Raw genomic sequence first — 19469 nt, 5'->3', positions numbered from 1 at the left:
TTAGAAAACAGAAAACTGGTTTTTAAAAAAATAAGGATTATAGTTTCATTTTACAGGGTTGTGAAAAACAACATATCAATATCAGTTGTTACAAAGAAAATCTGTGTAGGTTGATCTGAGATGTCAGGACTGCTTTCAGAAGAAAAGAAAAAAAAAAACCCACAATACATGTAAGAAGCAAAAGATAAAGATATCTTGGTGACTGAAATAGGAATGAGAAGGTTTCAGCTCTGAACAATATGCCCAGTAGGGCCAACTTCCACAAAAACATGCAGCTTTATTCACCAGAGCTCAGAAGTTGAGTGGCAAGCATCATGTTCTAATTTTAATTTTAAATAGGCCATTGCCAGTAATTTTCTCAAACTATAAATAAAAATACAGAGTTTGCTTGCTTTTTAAATTTTGGACAAAAATAGTTTTCTTTTACAGTAACAAGAATAAAAAATAGAGGACAAGTTTGAATGGATTTAATTTAAAAGTTGCTCCTTTCAATTCTTTAGTTTCAAGAACTATATGACTAGACTGTTGCAGAAAACCTGGATTCTAGTTCTAACCAGCCATGGTCTAGCACTGGGTTAGTCATTGCTAGGAGTCCTTAAACTAAGCAACAGTAGGGACCCTGGAATTACTTCCTTTTTAATTGACACAATCTTGGCAAGATATAGTTTAGCTGGTAAAATGGTAGACTTTCCTGACTTTAGGAAAAAAAAAAAACAAAAAACAAAAAACAAACTTGTACTCTAAAAGTTTGTCATGTTACAAGGTTGTAATTATTTAAGAACAAAACTAAGTGTTTTTTAAAATAGTACATTAATACTCATGAATAGCATAAAAATAAGGTAGTGATTTAAAAATATTTCATTGCTTTGTCATTGACATTTTTTTAAAGATTTTATTTATTTATTCATGAGAGACACAGAGAGAGAGAGGCAGAGATATAGGCAGAGAGAGAAGCAGGCTCCCTGCAGGGAGCCCAGTGTGGGACTCGATCCCAGAACTTCAGGATCACGCCCTGGGCTGAAGGCAGATGATCAACTGCTGAGCCACCCAGACGTCCCTATCACTGACATTTTAATGTCAAAAGTAATATATACAGTGGAAAAAAACTCCTAACAATTGTCTTTTAATTAGTTTGGTGTGTACCTTTCCCATCCATTTTCTTTGCATTCTAAAGATACCAATCTGTATCTGCATGTACACATATATGTATGTGTTAGTGTATATGAGAGAAGTTCTAGATGTTTAGTGTGTGAAGACAAGAAGGGAAGTGGGTCAAGAACTAATGTAAAACTGCCTTTTTAGTTTTGTTTTGTTTTAAACTGCCTTTGTAATTTTTGTATCATTGAGTTTTTTCAAATCTAGTCATTTAGTATAGGTCATTTATTATGACTAATTATTACAGACATTAGTAGATCTATCTACTTTAAACATATTTTTGCAAATCTCATTTTTAAAATATGTTTCTGATCTTAGAGAGGTTTTCATTTTCTTTTATCTGTAGAGCTAAATATAAAGGTAAGGTCCTGCTTTTTTTGAAATACAGGTGAGGTCCTTACTCTGAATCATGGTCCGGTCCTGATGAGTAAGAGACAAATGACAGTTTCAAAAAATAACTGCCAGTTATAAGATACAGTGTATAAAATGGCCTAAGTAAGAAAATTCTTACATGGTTTCTCTGTTATGTCTAGAACCAGTCACTATGGACAAAGTTCATTACTGTGAAAGATTCATTGAACTTATGATTGACCTAGAGGTAAGAATGTGCAGTAACTTTTCTGTTACATCATCTTTAAGGGGGATAAATTAAGCACATGACTATATGAAATATTTCTTCATTACCCCAAACTGGCCTTGGTTTTTTTTTCCCCTGTTTCTTGGTGTAACAGAGAGAGGAAAGTCAAAAGTAGTTGGACCTTGAGGTTTTCAAAAAACTGTCAGATGGCTGTTATTTGTAGAAAAAAATATTATGTAGTGTAGTTATTAAACATGAGTCTAGCAATAACATTTTATTTTCTATCATATTTTAATACCCTATCATAGAGGTTTTTGGGTTTTTCCCCCCATCATAGAGTTTTAATAGTGGCTGAAGTTATGGGTTTATGGCCATCTCTTTAATAAATCTCACTTCTCTAAATGTGCATAATATTGTTGATGAAGAAAGATATAGTTGCTATTGTCATTTTTTTAAATAAAGATTTTTAAAAAAGATTTCATATTATTAGCTGCAAGATTTTGACAGAAAGTTCAGATGCAGAGTTGATATAATTCAGATTGAATTCATTTACTTTCCTTTCCCTCTTCACTGCAGGAAATTGAAAGAAAATCCTTTGTGTTCATTTCTTATCAGGAGGGAGAGGGTGGTTTCTTGACATCAGGATTAGAGTATTGGACTAGCAGCCATTCATGAGATCTTTATTCAGATTCTAGTTCTGCGAGTAACTAATTTGTAACCTCTGAGGATCTCGATAACCTCATCTATAAAATGAGGATATTTGATTAGATTAGTGGTTTTCAAGCTGATAACCAGTATCCTAGCATTGTTTTGCTGACTGTCACAAGGGGAATGTGGGAAAAAGATTAGAAAAAGAAGTCTCCACTCAGGGGTCCCCGGTTCCTTTTCTCTCAGAGTAGCACCACTTTTAAATCTAAACACAGTATATATTGGGATTTCATATAGGATTTTGTTTGAAAACTACTGGCCAGCATATCTGTGAAATTTCTTCTAGTGCTAGATTTTATTTTTAAACGTTGCCACTGAGTTTATTTACTGCATGGACCAGACCTCTTGCTTTGTGCACAGTGTTTTTTGGGAGACTAGAGGGTACTTGTATGTGATTTGATACTTATGAGCAAAATAGTAGATTTTACCTCTAGCTGCAGAGAGCATACAGACTTATTGCCATGCTGTTTATTTTTTCTAGGCTCTACTCCCCACAAGGCGCTGGTTTAATACTATCCTTGATGACTCCCACCTTTTGGTTCATTGTTACCTTTCCAATCTTGTTCATAGGGAAGAGGATGGCCATCTTTTTTCCCAGGTAAGCATTGATATATCTGAACTGTTAAATATTTTCATTTCTAAATTTCTTTTTTTTTGCCATGCAGCTAAGAGGACCAGTGGATGATATTAAAGGAAATTTTGCTAAGTGTTGAGTTGAATAATGTAAATTCCTAATTAGTCATTTTAAAGTAAAATCAAGTCTTAATATAGAAAATGAATGAATGAAGAGCTTTTGTTAATCATGTGATTTTATTATTGGACTAATTTATAATTTTGGCAGTGTAGTCCCACATACTCATATTTTATGTTAGTAATCACTATGGAATACAATAGATGAGGAGCATTAATTTTAAGAGAACTATGCCCTAATTTCATGGCTGTCTTTCCATAAGATGTTGGTGACAAAGACAGTTGATAGCATGGAAATGCTCATTTGGTACCTTGGGTAGAAAGTTGCATTAGTGTTTCACATTTGCTGTATCACAACTCCTTTATAGAAGAAAAGTCTTCTAACAGACTTCTAACACTTGCCTTTCAATGAGATTATACTTGGAGATACAATGTGTGTGCGTGTGCGTGTGTGTGTGTGTGTGTGTGTGTGTTTTAAGATTTTATTTGAGATAGCACGACCACAAGGGACGGGGAGGGGTAGAGGTAGAGGAAGAAGTAGGCTCTCCATTGAGGACGGAGCCCAATGTAGGGCTTGATCCCAGGACCCTGGGATCATGTCCTGAGTTGAAGGCAGACACTTGACCTTGACTGAGCCATCCAGGTGCCCCTATATATTCTTTTTAAGAATTCTTTTATTATTTATTTATTTATTCATTCATTCATTCATTCATTCATTCATTCATTCATTTATTTATTTATTTATTTATTTTAGAGAGAGAATGTACAAGCTAGAGGAAGGGCAGAGGGAGAGAAAGCAAAGGAATCCCAAGCAGACCCCCCACTGAGCACAGAGCCTGACTTGGGGCTCAATCTCACAACCCCGAGATCACGACCTAAGCTGAAATCAAGAGTCAGACGCTTAACTGACTACACCACCAAGGCGCCCTAAGCATTCTTTTATCTTGTATTTATATTTTTCTCATTCTTTTATTAATTTCTACCCAGGGATTTACCAATACATTAAAATTCTCATATCTGATCTGCCACAGGTTAGAATCAATAATAAAGATTTGGAGTGAATGCAACAAGTAGACTCTTGATACCACCGTCGCTATGAAGGGAAAGCAGGCCTTCATTAGCAACAATAATTAAGCCAAAGGAAGGGCTTGATGGCCATGGAGACAGATGACAGGAATAAATATCTTCACTTTCCTCACCCTGCTGCTTTTCCCTAATAGAAGCAGTACACAGAGGAGAATTTCTCCAATTACAAATTCCAAAACCTTGTTCAGAAAATTCTGTGTTAAGTGGCTTAAATTAAAGACCTCAGGGTTTCCCCCTACTGGTCTAGTTATATAAATTTGCAGTGATGTAATTTGTTTTTTTCCATTAGTGTTTGGCTTTCATCATTTAGGTCTTTAATGTCTATTCATTATTGAGATTGCAGTATAAGTTCCTTTCTGTAGAAGTAGACCATGTATATGAAAAAGACTTTAACAATTTATTCACTAGACCCACACTTTATTCTCACACAAGTAAAACATGTTTTGAATATGTTCTGAAGTGTTTGTCATAGTGTTTACATTCCAGAGATCTTCAGCACTTCTGGGAGGTTATAAGGATTTGTTTATTCTTTATAATAGTTTTTGTTCATGGTTCCTTATTCTTACATTCACACAGTTTATTAATGTAAACATATCCTTTCAGCTTTTAGACATGCTTAAGTTCTATACTGGTTTTGAGATTAACGACCAGACTGGAAATGCTCTGACAGAAAATGAGATGACCACAATTCACTATGACAGAATTACTTCTCTACAGGTAACTGAAATGCAGTTCAGTCTATGCTTCTGCTCCATCAAGTTGGGTCATAGTTTCTTATAGTACAGGTAGAAGAAAGTACTATTTTAATAATATTTTCATTTTGAACTTTTGAAATACTGCTAATTCTGATGAATCCATGGGGGAAAAAATGGCTTTCTTCAGTTTTGAGAATCAAGATACTGATAAATTTGACACTCAAATTTCCTGTCGGTTGTTAGACCAATTAGGTGCATATATTTAACCAGTTTCATTTTGTTTGTTTTCTATTACTGATCTCATCTTGTTCATACTCTCTTTGGTAGCAGAAAGAAGCTTCTGTTTGTCACTTTGAAGAAATTCCATTCTTAATGTTTTAAAGAGTCATTTTGGGTAAAGACTTGGTCAAACTTAAGTTGAAATTGTCTTCCATAATCGATTCCACTCTGCTCTCCCTCTTTCCCAGAATGACATCTGGGTATGTGGAGGCACTGTGATAGCCTCATTGTTTTGGAAGAGGAATGATCTGCACAGTGTCCCATTTCAGAGGTCTTTTCCTGCTCTTCTCAGGGCAGTGGTGTTTTGTCCTTCCACTTCTGCCCTTGAAGCCACCACAGCTGGTATGGCATGTGATCTGCTTTCTTGGCACCAGGCAAGGGATGATGATTGTTCCCAGGGAATTTGACTGTGTCCTTGCTGATGAGACTCCAGCCTTGCTCTTGGTGGTGCTGGAGTTCTCCTGAGAGCTTACTCCCATTCATTTCCCAGCTTAAACAGCTCACTGAGGCTGGGGTCGCAAGGTCATTTTGCTATTACCTGTAGTAATCTAATGGCACGTTCACCAGTAACCTTGGCAACTTGTGATGCCACCTACTATGGGGCACATGAAAATTTCTGGATCTTTTCTGTGCCTCATGGGCATTAAGGAAGACTAGGGATGTTATCTTAGATGCTCTTCCGTAGTCACTGTAATGCTATTTCTGTTTCCTTGCAGCTTATCCCATGTTGGTTAGTAGTGTTACCCTGCAAGGTCCGTTCTTTCCAGAGCTCCAAAGTAAAAGTACAAACTACTGGGCTTTTGAATTCTCCCTCAAGCTGTCTCCTCAGTGGGAATTTCCCTTGGAACTTTCTTTGTTTTGCTGGGCCAGTTCTTTTTTTTTTTTTCAAGATTTTATTTATTTATTTATGAGAGACACAGAGAGAGAGAGGCAGAGACACAGGCAGAGGGAGAAGGAGGCTCCATGCAGGGAGCCCGACCTGGGACTCAATCCTGAGTCTCCAGGATCACACCGTGGGCCAAAGGCAGCGCTAAACTGCTGAGCCACCTGGGCTGCCTGGGCCAGTTCTTGATAATAAAGAATTTTGTTTTATTTTTCTCCCTGTCAGTGAAGCTAGCTTTCATGACTATTCATGTATGTTCAAAATACAGCATTAGAAATAAAAAAACTAAACATTGACTCTTTGTTGTTTTTGTACTCCTGCTAGAATAATTCTAGTTTGTTTCCTAGTTTGTATTGAATTCTGGCTAAATAAAGCAAAGGTCACATATGAGAAGCATGTAAGAAAGAGAAGAATAAAAATATTAAGATATTTTTATTTTGTAGTATGTAAATTATAGTTGATTATAATAATATGTAGGCATTAGTTACTGATTTTTTTGTTTTCTCTTTTCTAGAGAGCTGCTTTTGCACATTTCCCTGAACTCTATGATTTTGCCCTCTCAAATGTGGCAGAAGTAGATACTCGGGAATCTTTGGTCAAGTTTTTTGGACCTCTTAGGTAAGCTGACATGGAAGGAAAACCGGATTTTAATTTTCTTTTTTGTTTTTAATCATTTTGCATTATTAGGTAATGTAACTTATTGCACCACTAAAATTAGTACTTCTCTCTTGCAGTTGGTGTCTTTAAGTCACTTAGATATAATTTTGATCTTCTATTTTAGGGGGCAAGATTTATATTTTTTGTGACTTCAACTTTTTTCCTAGATCATAAGTTTTTCTTAGAGTACAACATATAACTGGTATCCCATCAATTATAACATAAAGCAGGAACCAGTAAATGTTCATATATGATGTCAGAAGTATGAGAAAAATTTTTGTGTGTTTAAAATTTATGAAATTAGTAATATTCCTTGACACTTAGCTAATATGCTTTTTTGAAAATGGTAGTAATACATTTATACTACATGGTAGGTACTCTATTAAGTGTATAAATAATCCTCAAAATATTCAGGTGAGGACAAGGTACCATTTTATTTATGTATGTATGTATGAATGATGAATGACAGGGTACCATTTTAGATAAAAGGTCACCAAAACACAGAATTGATAAGTCATTTGCTTAGGTCAAATAACAAGTAAGTTGCAGAGATAGAAGTCCAACCTAAGTAGTCTGATTTTAAACCTAAGCAGCTAACTTTTAACTGCTCTGTTATCTCCCTATTGTCTTTAATTCTTGAGAGAAATTATGTTTAGTTTATTGGCTCTCTAAAATGAAACAAACTTGGTTTCAACTTGAAAGTTGGTTTGGTTTTTGATATTCATAAAAAGATTTATTAGTAACTCTTATCATAAACATGAAGATCTATTTCATTCTCTTAATGAACTATGTAGAATTCCATTGGGCAAGTCTACTATGCTATTTTTTAATCACTCTCCTGTTAACAGATTTTTACTTTCTAAATTTTCGGCCATTACTAACAATTTAGTAATGAGCAACATCGTTTCTACATATATATAAAAATTCTTAAAAAAAAAAATTCTTAGTATTGACTCCCAGAAGCAGTATAGTTGACTCAAAGGGATTATGTATTTAAAATTTGTTACATATTGCTAGATTTCCTTCAAAAAAAAATAAATTATACCAACAGCATATGAGGATTTATTTCTTTCCTTACCAAGTAAGTGTACTAGTCTTTCATTTTTGCCAATCCAAGGATAAAAGAACCCTCCTTGTTTTTTACTTTGCATTCTGTGATTATATTGTGGAAATTGAGCATCTTTCAATTTTTCTTGGCCACTTGCATTTCCCCTGGAAGTTTCTTGTTATTATATTTTGGTATTTTGTACTTCACTGCTTGTCATACTGAATTTTTTTTTAAGTTTTTATATATTATATATATATATATATACTAATATTTTGTCCAGTTTGTGTTGCACTTTTAGTTTCTCACTTTTAAACTTTGTTTCATTGTATTTTGTTATTACGAGTGTTTTAGGTTTTTAATTAATCAATTTGTTAATTATTTTTGAATAATAACATGGTTTGTGTAGAAGGCTTCATCACAAGATTATAAAATATTGTATTTTTAAAACACTTCCATAGTTTTGCTTTTTGTTGTTTTTTTTACATTCAGTTTAGCTGCATAATGCATATGGAGATTTTTGCCCATAGTGACCCCTTTACACTCCTGTAAATTATGGAGGATACTAAAAACATTTTTTTAATGTGGATTTTAGCCATTATATTTACTACATTAGAAATTAAAACTAGGGGCACTTGAGTCGCTCAGTCAGTTGAGCGTCTGCCTTCAGCTCAGGTCATGATCCCAGGGTCCTAGGACTGAGCCCCACGTAGGGGTTCCCTGCTTGGTGGGTAGGCTACTTCTCCCTCTCCCTTTGCCACTCCCCCTGCTTATACTTGCTGTCTCTGTCTCTCTCTTTGTCAAATAAACAAAATCTTCAAAAAAAATTTAAAACTAGAAAAAATTTAAAGACTTTATTAAAATCAATTAAAAGCCTTTTCGCATATGTAAAAGCATATGTAAAGTCTTAGCATATGTAGTGTTAATGAAAAATACATTCCCCCCAATTTTTTTTTTAAGATTTTATTTATTTATTCACGAGAGACACAGAGAAAGGCAGAGACATAGGCAGAGGGAGAAGCAGGCTCCATGCAGGGAACCCAGTGTAGGACTTGATCCCAGGACCCTGGGGGGTCACAACCTGAGCTGAAGGCAGATGCTCAACCACTGAGCCACCCAGGTATCCCTATATTCCCCCAAATTAAAAATATATAATATAACATACAGTGCAGTATTGGTTTCTAAAGTAGAATTCAGTGATTCATCACCTATATACAACATCCAGTGCTCATCACAGGTGCCCTCTTTAATGCCCATCCCCCATCCATTTCCCTCCATCCATCTTCAATTCTCTGTTGTTAAGAGCCTCTTATGATTTGTTTCCCTTTGTCCTTTTTTTCCCTTCTGTTCCCACGTGTTCATCAGTTTTGTTTCTTAAATTCCACATGTGAGTAAAATCATATGGTATTTGTCTTTCTCTGACTTACTTCAGTTAGCATAATACGCTCTAGCCCTATCCACATTGTTACAAAAGGCAAGATTTCATTCTTTTGATGGCTGAGTAATATTCTATTTTATATATATGCCTCCTCTTTATTATTCAGCTAGTGGACATTTGGGCTCTCTCTGTAGTTTGACTTGTTGATAATGCTGTAAACATTGGGGTACATGTACCTCTTCAAACCTGTATTTTTGTGTTCTCTGGGTAAATAACCTAGTAGTACAATTCAATTGCTGGATCATATGGTAATTCTGTTTTTAACTTTTTGAAGAACCTCCAAACTGTTCTTCAGAATGGCTGCACCAGATCACATTCCTACCAACAGGGCACTAGGGTTCCTATTTCTCCACATCCTCTCCTACACTTGATTTTAACCATCCTGACTGGTGTGAAGTCATATCTCATTATGGTTTTGATTTGTATTTCCCTGGTGATGTGTAATTCTGAGCATCGTTTTCATGTGTCCATTAGCCATCTACAGGTCTTCTTTGGAAAAGTGTCTTCTGCCCGTTTCTTAACTGGATTATTTGGTTTCTGGGTGTTGAATTTAATAGATACTTTATAGATTTTTTTTGTATATTTTTTTATTGGAGTTTGATTTGCCAACATAGAGCATAACACTCAGTGCTCATCTATCAAGTGCCCCTGTCAGTACCTGTCACCCATCAGTACCTGTCATCCAGTCACCCCATCTCCCTGCCCACCTCCCTTTCCACTACTCCCTGTTCGTTTCCCAGAGTTAGGAGTCTCTCATGTTCTGTCACTGTCTCTGATATTTCCCACTCATTTTCTCTCCTTTCCCTATAATCCCTTTCATTATGTTTTATATTCCCCAAATGAATGGGACCATATAATGTTTGTCCTTCTCCGATTGCCTTACTTCACTCAGCATAATATCCTCCAGTTCTATCCACGTTGAAGCAAATGGTGGGTATTTGTCATTTCTAATGGCTGAGTAATATTCCATTGTATACATAAACCACATCTTCTTTATCCATTCATCTTTCGATGGACACCGAGGCTCCTTCCACAGTTTGGCTATTGTGGACACTGCTGCTATAAACATTGGGGTGCAGGTGTCCCAGCATTTCACTGCATCTGTATCTTTGGGGTAAATCCCCAGCAGTGCAATTGCTGGGTCGTAGGGCAGATCTGTCTATTTTTAACTCTTTGAGGAACCTCCACACAGTTCTCCAGAGTGGCTGCACCAGTTCACATTCCCACCAACAGTGTAAGAGGGTTCCCCTTTCTCCGCATCCTCTCCAACATTTGTGGTTTCCTGCCTTGTTAATTTTCCCCATTCTCACTGGTGTGAGGTGGTATCTCATTGTGGTTTTGATTTGTATTTCCCTGATGGCAAGTGATGTAGAGCATTTTCTCATGTGCTTGTTTGGCCATGTCCGTGTCTTCCTCTGTGAAATTTCTGTTCATGTCTTTTGCCCATTTCATGATTGGATTGTTTGTTTCTTTGCTGTTGAGTTTAATAAGTTCTTTATAGATCTTGGATACTAGCCCCTTATCTGATGTGCCACTTGCAGATATCTTCTCCCATTCTGTAGGTTGTCTTTTAGTTTTGTTGACTGTATCCTTTGCTGTGCAGAAGCTTTTTATCTTGATGAAGTCCCAATAGTTCATTTTTTGCTTTTGTTTCCCTTGCCTTCATAGATCTATCTTGCAAGAAGTTGCTGTGGCCAAGTTCAAAAAAGGTGTTGCCTGTGTTCTCTAGGATTTTGATGGATTCTTGACTCACATTTAGATCTTTCATCCATTTTGAGTTTATCTTAGTGTATGGTGTAAGACAATGGTTGAATTTCATTCTTCTGGACGTGGCTGTCCAATTTTCCCAGCACCATTTATTGAAGGGACTGTCCTTTTTCCAGTAGGTAGTCTTTCCTGCTTTGTCGAATATTTTTTTTTTTTGCTTTGTCGAATATTAATTGATCATTGAGTTGAGGGCCCATTTTTGGGTTCTCTATTCTCTTCCATTGATCTATGTGTCTGTTTTTGTGCCAGTACCATGCTGTCTTAATGATCACAGCTTTGTAGTACAACTTGAAATCTGGCATTGTGATGCCACTGGCTCTGGTTTTCTTTTTCAATATTCCCCTGGCTATTCGGGGTCTTTTCTGATTCCATACAAATCTTAAGATGATTTGTTCCAACTCTCTGAAGAAAGTCCATGGTATTTTAATAGGGATTGCATTAAATGTGTAAATTGCCCCGGGTAGCATTGACATTTTCACAATATCAATTCCTCCAATCCATGAGCATGGAATATTTTTCCATCTCTTTGTGTCTTTCTCAATTTCTTTCATAATTGTTCTATAGTTTTTAGGGTATAGATCCTTTCCCTCTTTGGTTAGGTTTATTCCTAGGTATCTTATGCTTTTGGGTGCAATTGTAAATGGGATTGATTCCTTAATTACTTTTTCTTCAGTCTCATTGTTAGTGTATAGAAATGCCACTAATTTGTGGGCATTGATTTTGTATTCTGCCATACTGCCGAATTGCTGTATGAGTTCTAGCAGTCTTGGGGTGGAGTCTTTTGGGTTTTCTATGTACAGTATCATGTCATCTGCAAAGAGGGAGAGCTTGAGTTCTTCTTTGCCACTTTGAATGCCTTTTATTTCTTTCTGTTTGATTGCTGAGGCTAGGACTTCTAGTACTATGCTTAATAGCAGTGGTGAGAGTGGACATCCATGTCGTGTTCCTGATCTTAGGGGAAAGGCTCCCAGTGTTTCCCCATTGAGAATGATATTTGCTGTGGGCTTTTCATAAATGGCTTTTAAGATGCTGAGGAATGTTTGTCCCTACACTCTGAAGAGTTTTGATCAGGAATGGATGCTGTATTTTGTCAAATGCTTTCTCTGCATCTAATGAGAGGATCATATGGTTTTTGTTTTTTCTCTTGTTGATAGGATCTATCACATTTATTGCTTTACGAGTGTTGAACCAGTCTTGTATCCCAGGGATAAATCCCAGTTGGTCATGGTGAATAATCTTCCTAATGTACTGTTGGATCCTATTGGCTAGTATCTTGTTGAGAATTTTTGCATCTATGTTCATCAGGGATATTGGTTTATAATTCACCCTTTATGGTGGGGTCTTTGTCTGGTTTTGGAATTAAGGTGATGCTGGCCTCATAAAACGAGTTTGGAGGGCAGCCCAGGTGGCTAAGCCGTTTAGTGCCACCTTTGGCCCAGGGTGTGATCCTGGAGACCGGGGATCGAGTCCCACGTCCTGCTCCCTGCATGGAGCCAGTTTCTCCCTCTGCCTGTGTCTCTGCCCTTCTCTCTCTGTGTGTCTCTCATGAATAAATAAATAAAATCTTAAAAAAAAAGAGAGAGAGTTTGGAAGTATTCAGTCCCTTTCTATCTTTCGGAACAGCTTTAGTAGAATAGGTATTGTTTCTTCTTTAAACGTTTGATAGAACTCCCCTGGGAAGCCATCTGGCCCTGGACTTTTGTGTCTTGGGAGGTTTTTGATGACTGCTTCAGTTTCTTCCCTGGTTATTGGCCTGTTCAGGCTTTCTATCTCTTCCTGTTCCAGTTTTGGTAGTTTCAAAACTACCAAATGCGTCCATTTCTTCTAGATTGCCTAATTTATTGGCATACAGCTGCTTATAATATGTTTTTAAAATCATTTGTAGGATCCCTGGGTGGCGCAGCGGTTTGGCGCCTGCCTTTGGCCCAGGGCGCGATCCTGGAGACCCGGGATCGAATCCCACATCAGGCTCCCGGTGCATGGAGCCTGCTTCTCCCTCTGCCTATGTCTCTGCCTCTCTCTCTCTCTCTGTGACTATCATAAAAATAAAAAAATAAAAAAATTTAAAAAAAAGTAAAATCATTTGTATTTCCTTGATATTGGTTGTGATCTCTCCTTTTTTTTTATTCGTGATTTTATTAATTTGAGTCTTTTCTCTTTTGTTTTTAATAAGGCTGGCTAATGGTTTATCTATCTTATTAATTCTTTCAAAGAACCAACTCCTGGTTTTGTTGATCTGTTCTACAGTTCTTCTGGTCTCTATTTCATTGAGTTCTACTGGAATCTTTATTAACTCTCTTCTTCTGCTTGATGTAGGTTTTATTTGCTGTTCTTTCTCCAGTTTTTAGGTGCACGGTTAGCTTGTGTATTTGAGTTTTTTCCAATTTTTTGAGGGATGCTTGTGTTGCAATGTATTTCCCTCTTAGGACTGCTTTTGCTGTATCCCAAAGATTTTGAACGGTTGTATCTCCATTTTCATTAGTTTCCATGAATCTTTTTAATTCTTCTCTAATTTACTGATTGACCCATTCATCTTTTAGCAGAATGCTCTTTAACCTCCACGTGTTTGAGTTTCTTCCAGATTTCTTCTTGTGATTGAGTTCTAGTTTCAACGCATTATGGTCTGAAAATATGCAGGGGACAGTCCAATCTTTTGGTGTCTGTTGAGACCTGATTTGTGACCCAGTATGTGGTCTATTCTGGAGAAAGTTCCATGTGCACTTGAGAAAATTTGTATTCAGTTGCATTTGGATGTAAAGTTCTGTAAATATCTGTGAAATCCATCTGGTCCAGTGTATCATTTAAAGCTCTTGTTTCTTTGGAGATGTGCTTAGAAGATCTGTCATTTGCAGAAAGTGCCGTGTTGTAGTCTCCTTCTATTAGTATATTATTATCTAAGTATGTCTTTAGTTTTGTTATTAATTGATTGATATATGTGGCAGCTCCCACATTAGGGGCATAAATATTCATGATTGTTAAGTCCTTTAAGTATGATATAGTGTCCCTCTTCATCTCTTACTACAGTCTTTGGGATAAACTTTAAGTTATCTGATATGAGGATTGTGACCCCAGCTTTCTTTTGAGGACCATTTGAATGGTAAATGGTTCTCCAACCTTTCATTTTCAAGCTGTACGTGTTCTTAGGTCTAAAATGAGTCTCTTGTAGACAGCAAATAGACGGGTCTTGCTTTTTTCCAGTCTGAAACCCTGCGCCTTTTGATGGGATCATTTAGCCCATTCACGTTCAGAGTTACTATTGAAAGATATGAATTTAGTGTCATCGTAATACCTATTTAGTCCCTGTTTTTGTGGATTATTTCTTTGGGCTTCCTCTTTCTTTTTTTTTAAGATTTTACTTATTTATTCATGAGTAACAGAGAGAGAGAAATAGGCAGAGACACAGGTAGAGGGAGAAGCAGGCTCCATGCAGGGAGCCCAACACGGGACTCGATCCTGCATCTCCAGATCACATCCTGGGCTGCTGGCGGCACTAAACTGCTGTGCCACTGGGGCTGCCCAGGTTTCCTCTTTATTTTACAGAGTCCCCCTTAATACTTCTTGCAGAGCTGGTTTGGTGGTCACATATTCTTTCAGTTCCTGCCTGTCTTGGAAGCCCTTTATCTCTCCTTCCATTTTGAATGAGAGCCTTGCTGGATAAAGTATTCTTGGCTGCATGTTCTTCTCATTTAGGACCCTGAATATATCCTGCTAGCCTTTTCTGGCCTGCCAGGTCTCTGTGGAGAGGTCTGCTGTTAATCTAATATTTCTCCCCTTGTCTCTTGCTGCTTTAAGGGTTTTCTCTTTATCTTTGAATTTGCAAGTTTTGCTATTAAATGTCAAGGTGTTGAATGGTTTATATTGATTTGGGCGGGGGGGTGGGGGTCTCTCTAGCTCCTGGATCTGAATGCCTGTTTCCCTCCACAAATTAGGGAAGTTCTCAGCTATGATTTGTTCAAATATCTTTTCTGGCCCTCTGGCCCTTTCGGCACCTTCTGGAACCCCAATTATATGTAGATTTTTCCTTCTGAAGCTGTCATTTATTTCCCTTAACCTTTCCTCATGTCTTTTAATTGTTTTTCTCTTTTTTCCTCAGCTTCCTTCCTTGCCATCAACTTGTCTCCTGTGTCACTCACTCTTTCTTCTACCTCATTAACCCTCATTGTTAGGACCTCCAGTTTGGATTGCAACTCATTTAATTGATTTTTAATTTCAGCCTGATTAGATCTGAATTTTCCAGTCATGAAATCTCTTGATTCCTTTATGCTTTTTTCCAGAGCCACCAGTAGCTTTATAATTGTGCTTCTGAATTGGCTTTCTGACATCGAATTGTAATTCAAATTCTGTAACTCCGTGGCAGAGTACTATTTCTGATTCTTTCTTTAGTGGTGAGTTCTTCTTTCTAGTCATTTTGCTCAGTGCAGAGTGGCTGCGTCAAGAGTATCAACCACAACCTAAGTAAATTTCACCTTAAATGATTTTGCCTAGGTCAGAGACCAGTAATTGCAAACAGCGATCAGAACAAAATAAAACAAAAGGACCACTAAAGTGAAAAATTTTTAAATAACGTAGTAAAAAATAAAAGGCCAGGAATCTTAAATAAGAAGAGAAGAAAAAGAAGAAAAAAAAGGAGGGGGGGGGGACTGGGAGATGGTGGTAGTGGTGGTGACAAAGTTGTGGAGGGAGTATGTTGTCTACCTGAGGGGTCCTAGAGGGTGATCCTCTTGGTTCTGAGTATATTAAGTTCTATATGTTAGAAGGTGCTCAGTCCTAAATTTATATAAACCAGAAATACTTGTAGAGGGCCCCAACATTGACCACCAAAACATAAATGAGATAAAAGAGGGGGGCAGAATGGGAATGAGGAATCTCACAAAATGAACCAGCACGGTATACCACTTGGTTCTGGGTGCATACTGGTCATGTCTTAGAAGGTATTAACTTACACCATTGTAGAACAAAATGAGACAGAGAAAGCAAAAAACATAGAACAGAAAAAGCATATGTTGTATATCTCCCAAAATTGAGTATGTTAAAGAGAATCTGGAAGTGGAAAATATATCTAGGAACTGTAATTGTAGAAATATTAAAGTCAAAAAGGAGGAATCTTAAAAATGAAGAGGTGGTAAAATATTGTAGTTAAGGTGGAAAAGAGAAAAAGATTGGAAATTTACAGTCTGATATAAAAATAGTTGTACTGGAAAAAAGGAAGAAGAAAAATAAAGGAGGGGTACCCTCTGGTTCTATATACTGTAAATTCCTCGACTTCCTCTGAAGCTTTCCAGTGCTGCTGGGTCAAGAACTTACTCTTCCCTTGTCCTTCCAGCTGGTCTTTTGGGGGAGGGGCTGGCTGTGCTGACTCTCAGGTGTGTGCACCTGGGGAGCTGCCCCGCCCCCTACCAGGTGGCTCAGTGAGAGCTGTTTACCCTGTAAGGCCCCTGTTGCCTGGAGGCCCCACTCCGTCCCAGGCACACGGTGACACAGGGAGGAACAACAGTGGCGGCGGCCAGCTCTCCAGCCCTGGAGTCAGCTCCCACAGTAACTACCGCAGCTCCCAGTCTGCACTGGCCTGGATGCTCCCGGGGCAGGGGCGCTTATCTGCACAGGTTGGGGGCCCCCGGTGGCAGGAGAGTTATCTCCTTCCTGTGCGCCCGTCCGGGGGGAGCGCAGGATCCTGGGCTGTGTCCCCCGGAGCCCTGGGATCTGGGGCCTGTGCTGCTGTAATCCGGGTCCCGGGCCACGGCCCAGAAGGCAGCAGGGCGCAGCCCCCTCTGTCTGGAGCCCCGCCTGACCGACCGGCTTCTCCCCGAGGCCCCATCGGGTGCGGGGCTCCAGCCCTTTACCGAGATTGGCCCTCTGTGTGGGGGGCGCTCTTCCCCCGGCCACTTCCTCTGTTAGTGACTCCGAGAGACTGGAGGCTCCGCGGCCCCTCCTGCGGTTCTGCCCGCTTTCCCTGCTGAGCCCCTTACTCCCGGGAAGAATCCAGTGTGGATTTTTAAAGTTCCTGCTTCTCCGGGGCGGGGCTCTCCCATCCCAGAGGCTCTCGGCACCCCCTTCGCCCCCCACCCTTTGGCCCGGCTCCTCGCGGGCCCCTCCCCCACTGGATTCTTTTGTTTTTCCCTGCCTTCCTACCTTGTTAGAAGCGAAAAGCCTTCTCTCTGCACGTTTCGGCTGTTCTCTCTTTAAATCTCAGGTCGAGTTCATAGGTTTTCAGGTCGATTTGAGGTTATCTAGGTAAGTTGGTGGGGCCAGGTGAGGCGAGGCACCTGCACTACTCTGCCATCTTGCTCTCCGATTCTTTATATATTTTAGATACTAACCCTCTATCAGATATGTCATTTGTAAATATCTTCTCCCATTCCATAGGCTGCCTTTTATTTTTGTTGATTGTTTCCTTCTCTGTGCAGAAGCTTTTTATCTTGATGAAGTCCCAGTATTTCATTTTTACTTTCATTTCCCTTGCCTCTGGCAATGTGTCTAATAAGAAGTTGCTGCGGCCAAGGTCAGATAGGTTTCTGCCTATGTTCACCTCTAGGATTTTGATCGTCTCCTATCTCACATTTAGGTCTTTAATTTACTTTCAACTTATTTTGTGTATGTTGTAAGAAAGTGGTCCAGTTTCATTCTTCTGCATGTTGCTGTCCAGTTTTCCCATTACCATTTGTTGAAGAGACTGCCTTTTTTTCCATTGGAAAATAAATTGTATGTGGCCTTCATGACATTAAAGTATATTCCACTTATCCCACTTTGTTGAGGGTTTTTATCAAGAATGGATGCTGTATTTTGTCAGACGTTTTTTTCTGCATCTATTGACAGGATCATATGGTTCTTATATTTTCTTTCATTAATGTGATGTATCACATCAATTGATTTACAAATACTGAGCCACCCCTGTGGCTCTCAAATAAATCCCACTTGATTGTGGTGAATAATTGTTTTAATGTACTATTGAATTCGATTGCCAGTATTTTGAGAATTTTTGCATCCATGTTCATCAGGGATATTGGCCTGTAATTCTCCCCTTTATCTGGTTTTGGAATCAAGGTAATGCTTTGTAGAATAAGTTTGGAAGTTTTCCTTCCATTTCTGTTTTTTTGGAACAGATTGAGAAGAATAGGTATTAACTCTTCCTTAAATGTCTGGTAGAATTTTCCTGGGAAGCTCTCTCGCTCACAACTTTTGTTTGTTGGGAGATTTTTTATTACGGATTCAATTGTTGCTGGTTATGGGTCTGTTCAAAATTTCTGTTTCTTCCTATTTCGGTTTTGGTAGCTTGTAAGTTTCTAGGAATTTGTCCATTTCTTCCAGATTGCCCAGCTTGTTGGCATATAATTTTCCATAGTATTCTCTTATACTTGTTTGTATTTCTGTGGTACTGGTTGTGATCTTGATTTCTCATTTCTTTGATTTGTGATTTTATCTATTGGGTCCTTTCTCTTTTTTGATAAGTCTGGCTAGGGACCAATTTTATTAAATCTTTTGAAGAACCCTCTCTTAGTTTTGTTAATCTGTTCTACTAGTTTTTTTGTTTCTATATCATTTATTTCTACTCCAATCCTTATTATTTCCCTTCTTCTGCTGGCTTTAGACTATTTGCTGTTTCTTTTCTATTTCCTTTAGGTGTAAGGTCAGGTTGTATATTTGAGACTTTTCTTGCTTCTTGAAGAAGGCCTATATTGCAGTATACTTCCCTCTTAGGACTGCCTTTGCTGCATCCCAAAGGTTTTGAACTGTTGTGCTTTCATTTTCATTTGTTTCCATGTGTTTTTTAAATTCTTCTTTAATTTCATGTTTAACCCCCTAATTCTTTAATCTCCATGTATTTGAGGTCTTTCCAAACTTTTTCTTGTGGTTGACTTCAAGTTTCATAGTGTTGTGGTCTGAAACTATGCATGATCTTGATCTTTTTGTTCTTGTTGAGGACAGATTTTTTGACCCAGTGTGTGATCTCTTCTATGGAATGTCCCATGTGCACTCAAAAAGAATGCTGCTTTCAGATGAAGTGTTCTGAATATATTTCTTAAGTCCATCTGGTCCAGTGTGTCATTCAAAGCCATTGTTTCCTTGTTGATTTTCTGCTTAGATGATCTGTCCATTGCTATAAGTGGGGTGTTAAAGTCCCCTACTATTATTACTATCAATGAGTTTCTTTATTATTAATTGATTTATATATTTGGGTGCTCCAAGTAGGGAGCATAAATATTTACAATTGTTAGAGCTTGATGGATAGACCCTTTAATTACGATATAATGCCCTTCTTCATCTCTTTTACAGTCTTTGTTTGTCAAAGTATGACTAATCCAGGTTTCTTTTGATGTCCATTAGTATGATGATTAGTATGATGATGTTCTCCATCCACTCACTTTCAATCTGCAGGTGTCTTAGGTCTAAAATGAGTCTCTTGTAGGCAGTATATAGATGGATCTTTTTTTTTTTTATCCATTCTGATACCTTATGTCTTTCAATTGGGGCATTTAGTTCATTTACATTCA

At 38.0% G+C, this 19469-nt stretch overlaps 1 protein-coding gene across 5 annotated transcripts in view; it reads left to right on the top strand.

Moving 5' to 3' along the window:
- AQR (aquarius intron-binding spliceosomal factor) overlaps window positions 1-19469 on the top strand; it is a 99426-nt gene that overhangs the window by 27397 nt on the left and 52560 nt on the right. For 4 of the 5 annotated variants that reach the window (XM_025473291.3, XM_049104490.1, XM_049104489.1 and 1 more), the window contains 4 exons: window positions 1689-1753; window positions 2922-3038; window positions 4820-4933; window positions 6588-6691. In XM_025473291.3, the coding sequence (XP_025329076.1) occupies window positions 1689-1753; window positions 2922-3038; window positions 4820-4933; window positions 6588-6691 (400 nt within the window). The remainder of the gene's footprint in view (window positions 1-1688; window positions 1754-2921; window positions 3039-4819; window positions 4934-6587; window positions 6692-19469) is intronic. The other variant, XM_049104491.1, reaches the window with a different exon arrangement.

This window comes from Canis lupus, chromosome 30, assembly GCF_003254725.2.
Source record: "Canis lupus dingo isolate Sandy chromosome 30, ASM325472v2, whole genome shotgun sequence".
Lineage (NCBI taxonomy): Eukaryota > Metazoa > Chordata > Mammalia > Carnivora > Canidae > Canis > Canis lupus.
Note: the sequence above shows the minus strand (reverse complement) of the source record. Positions and strands in the feature narration are given on the sequence as shown.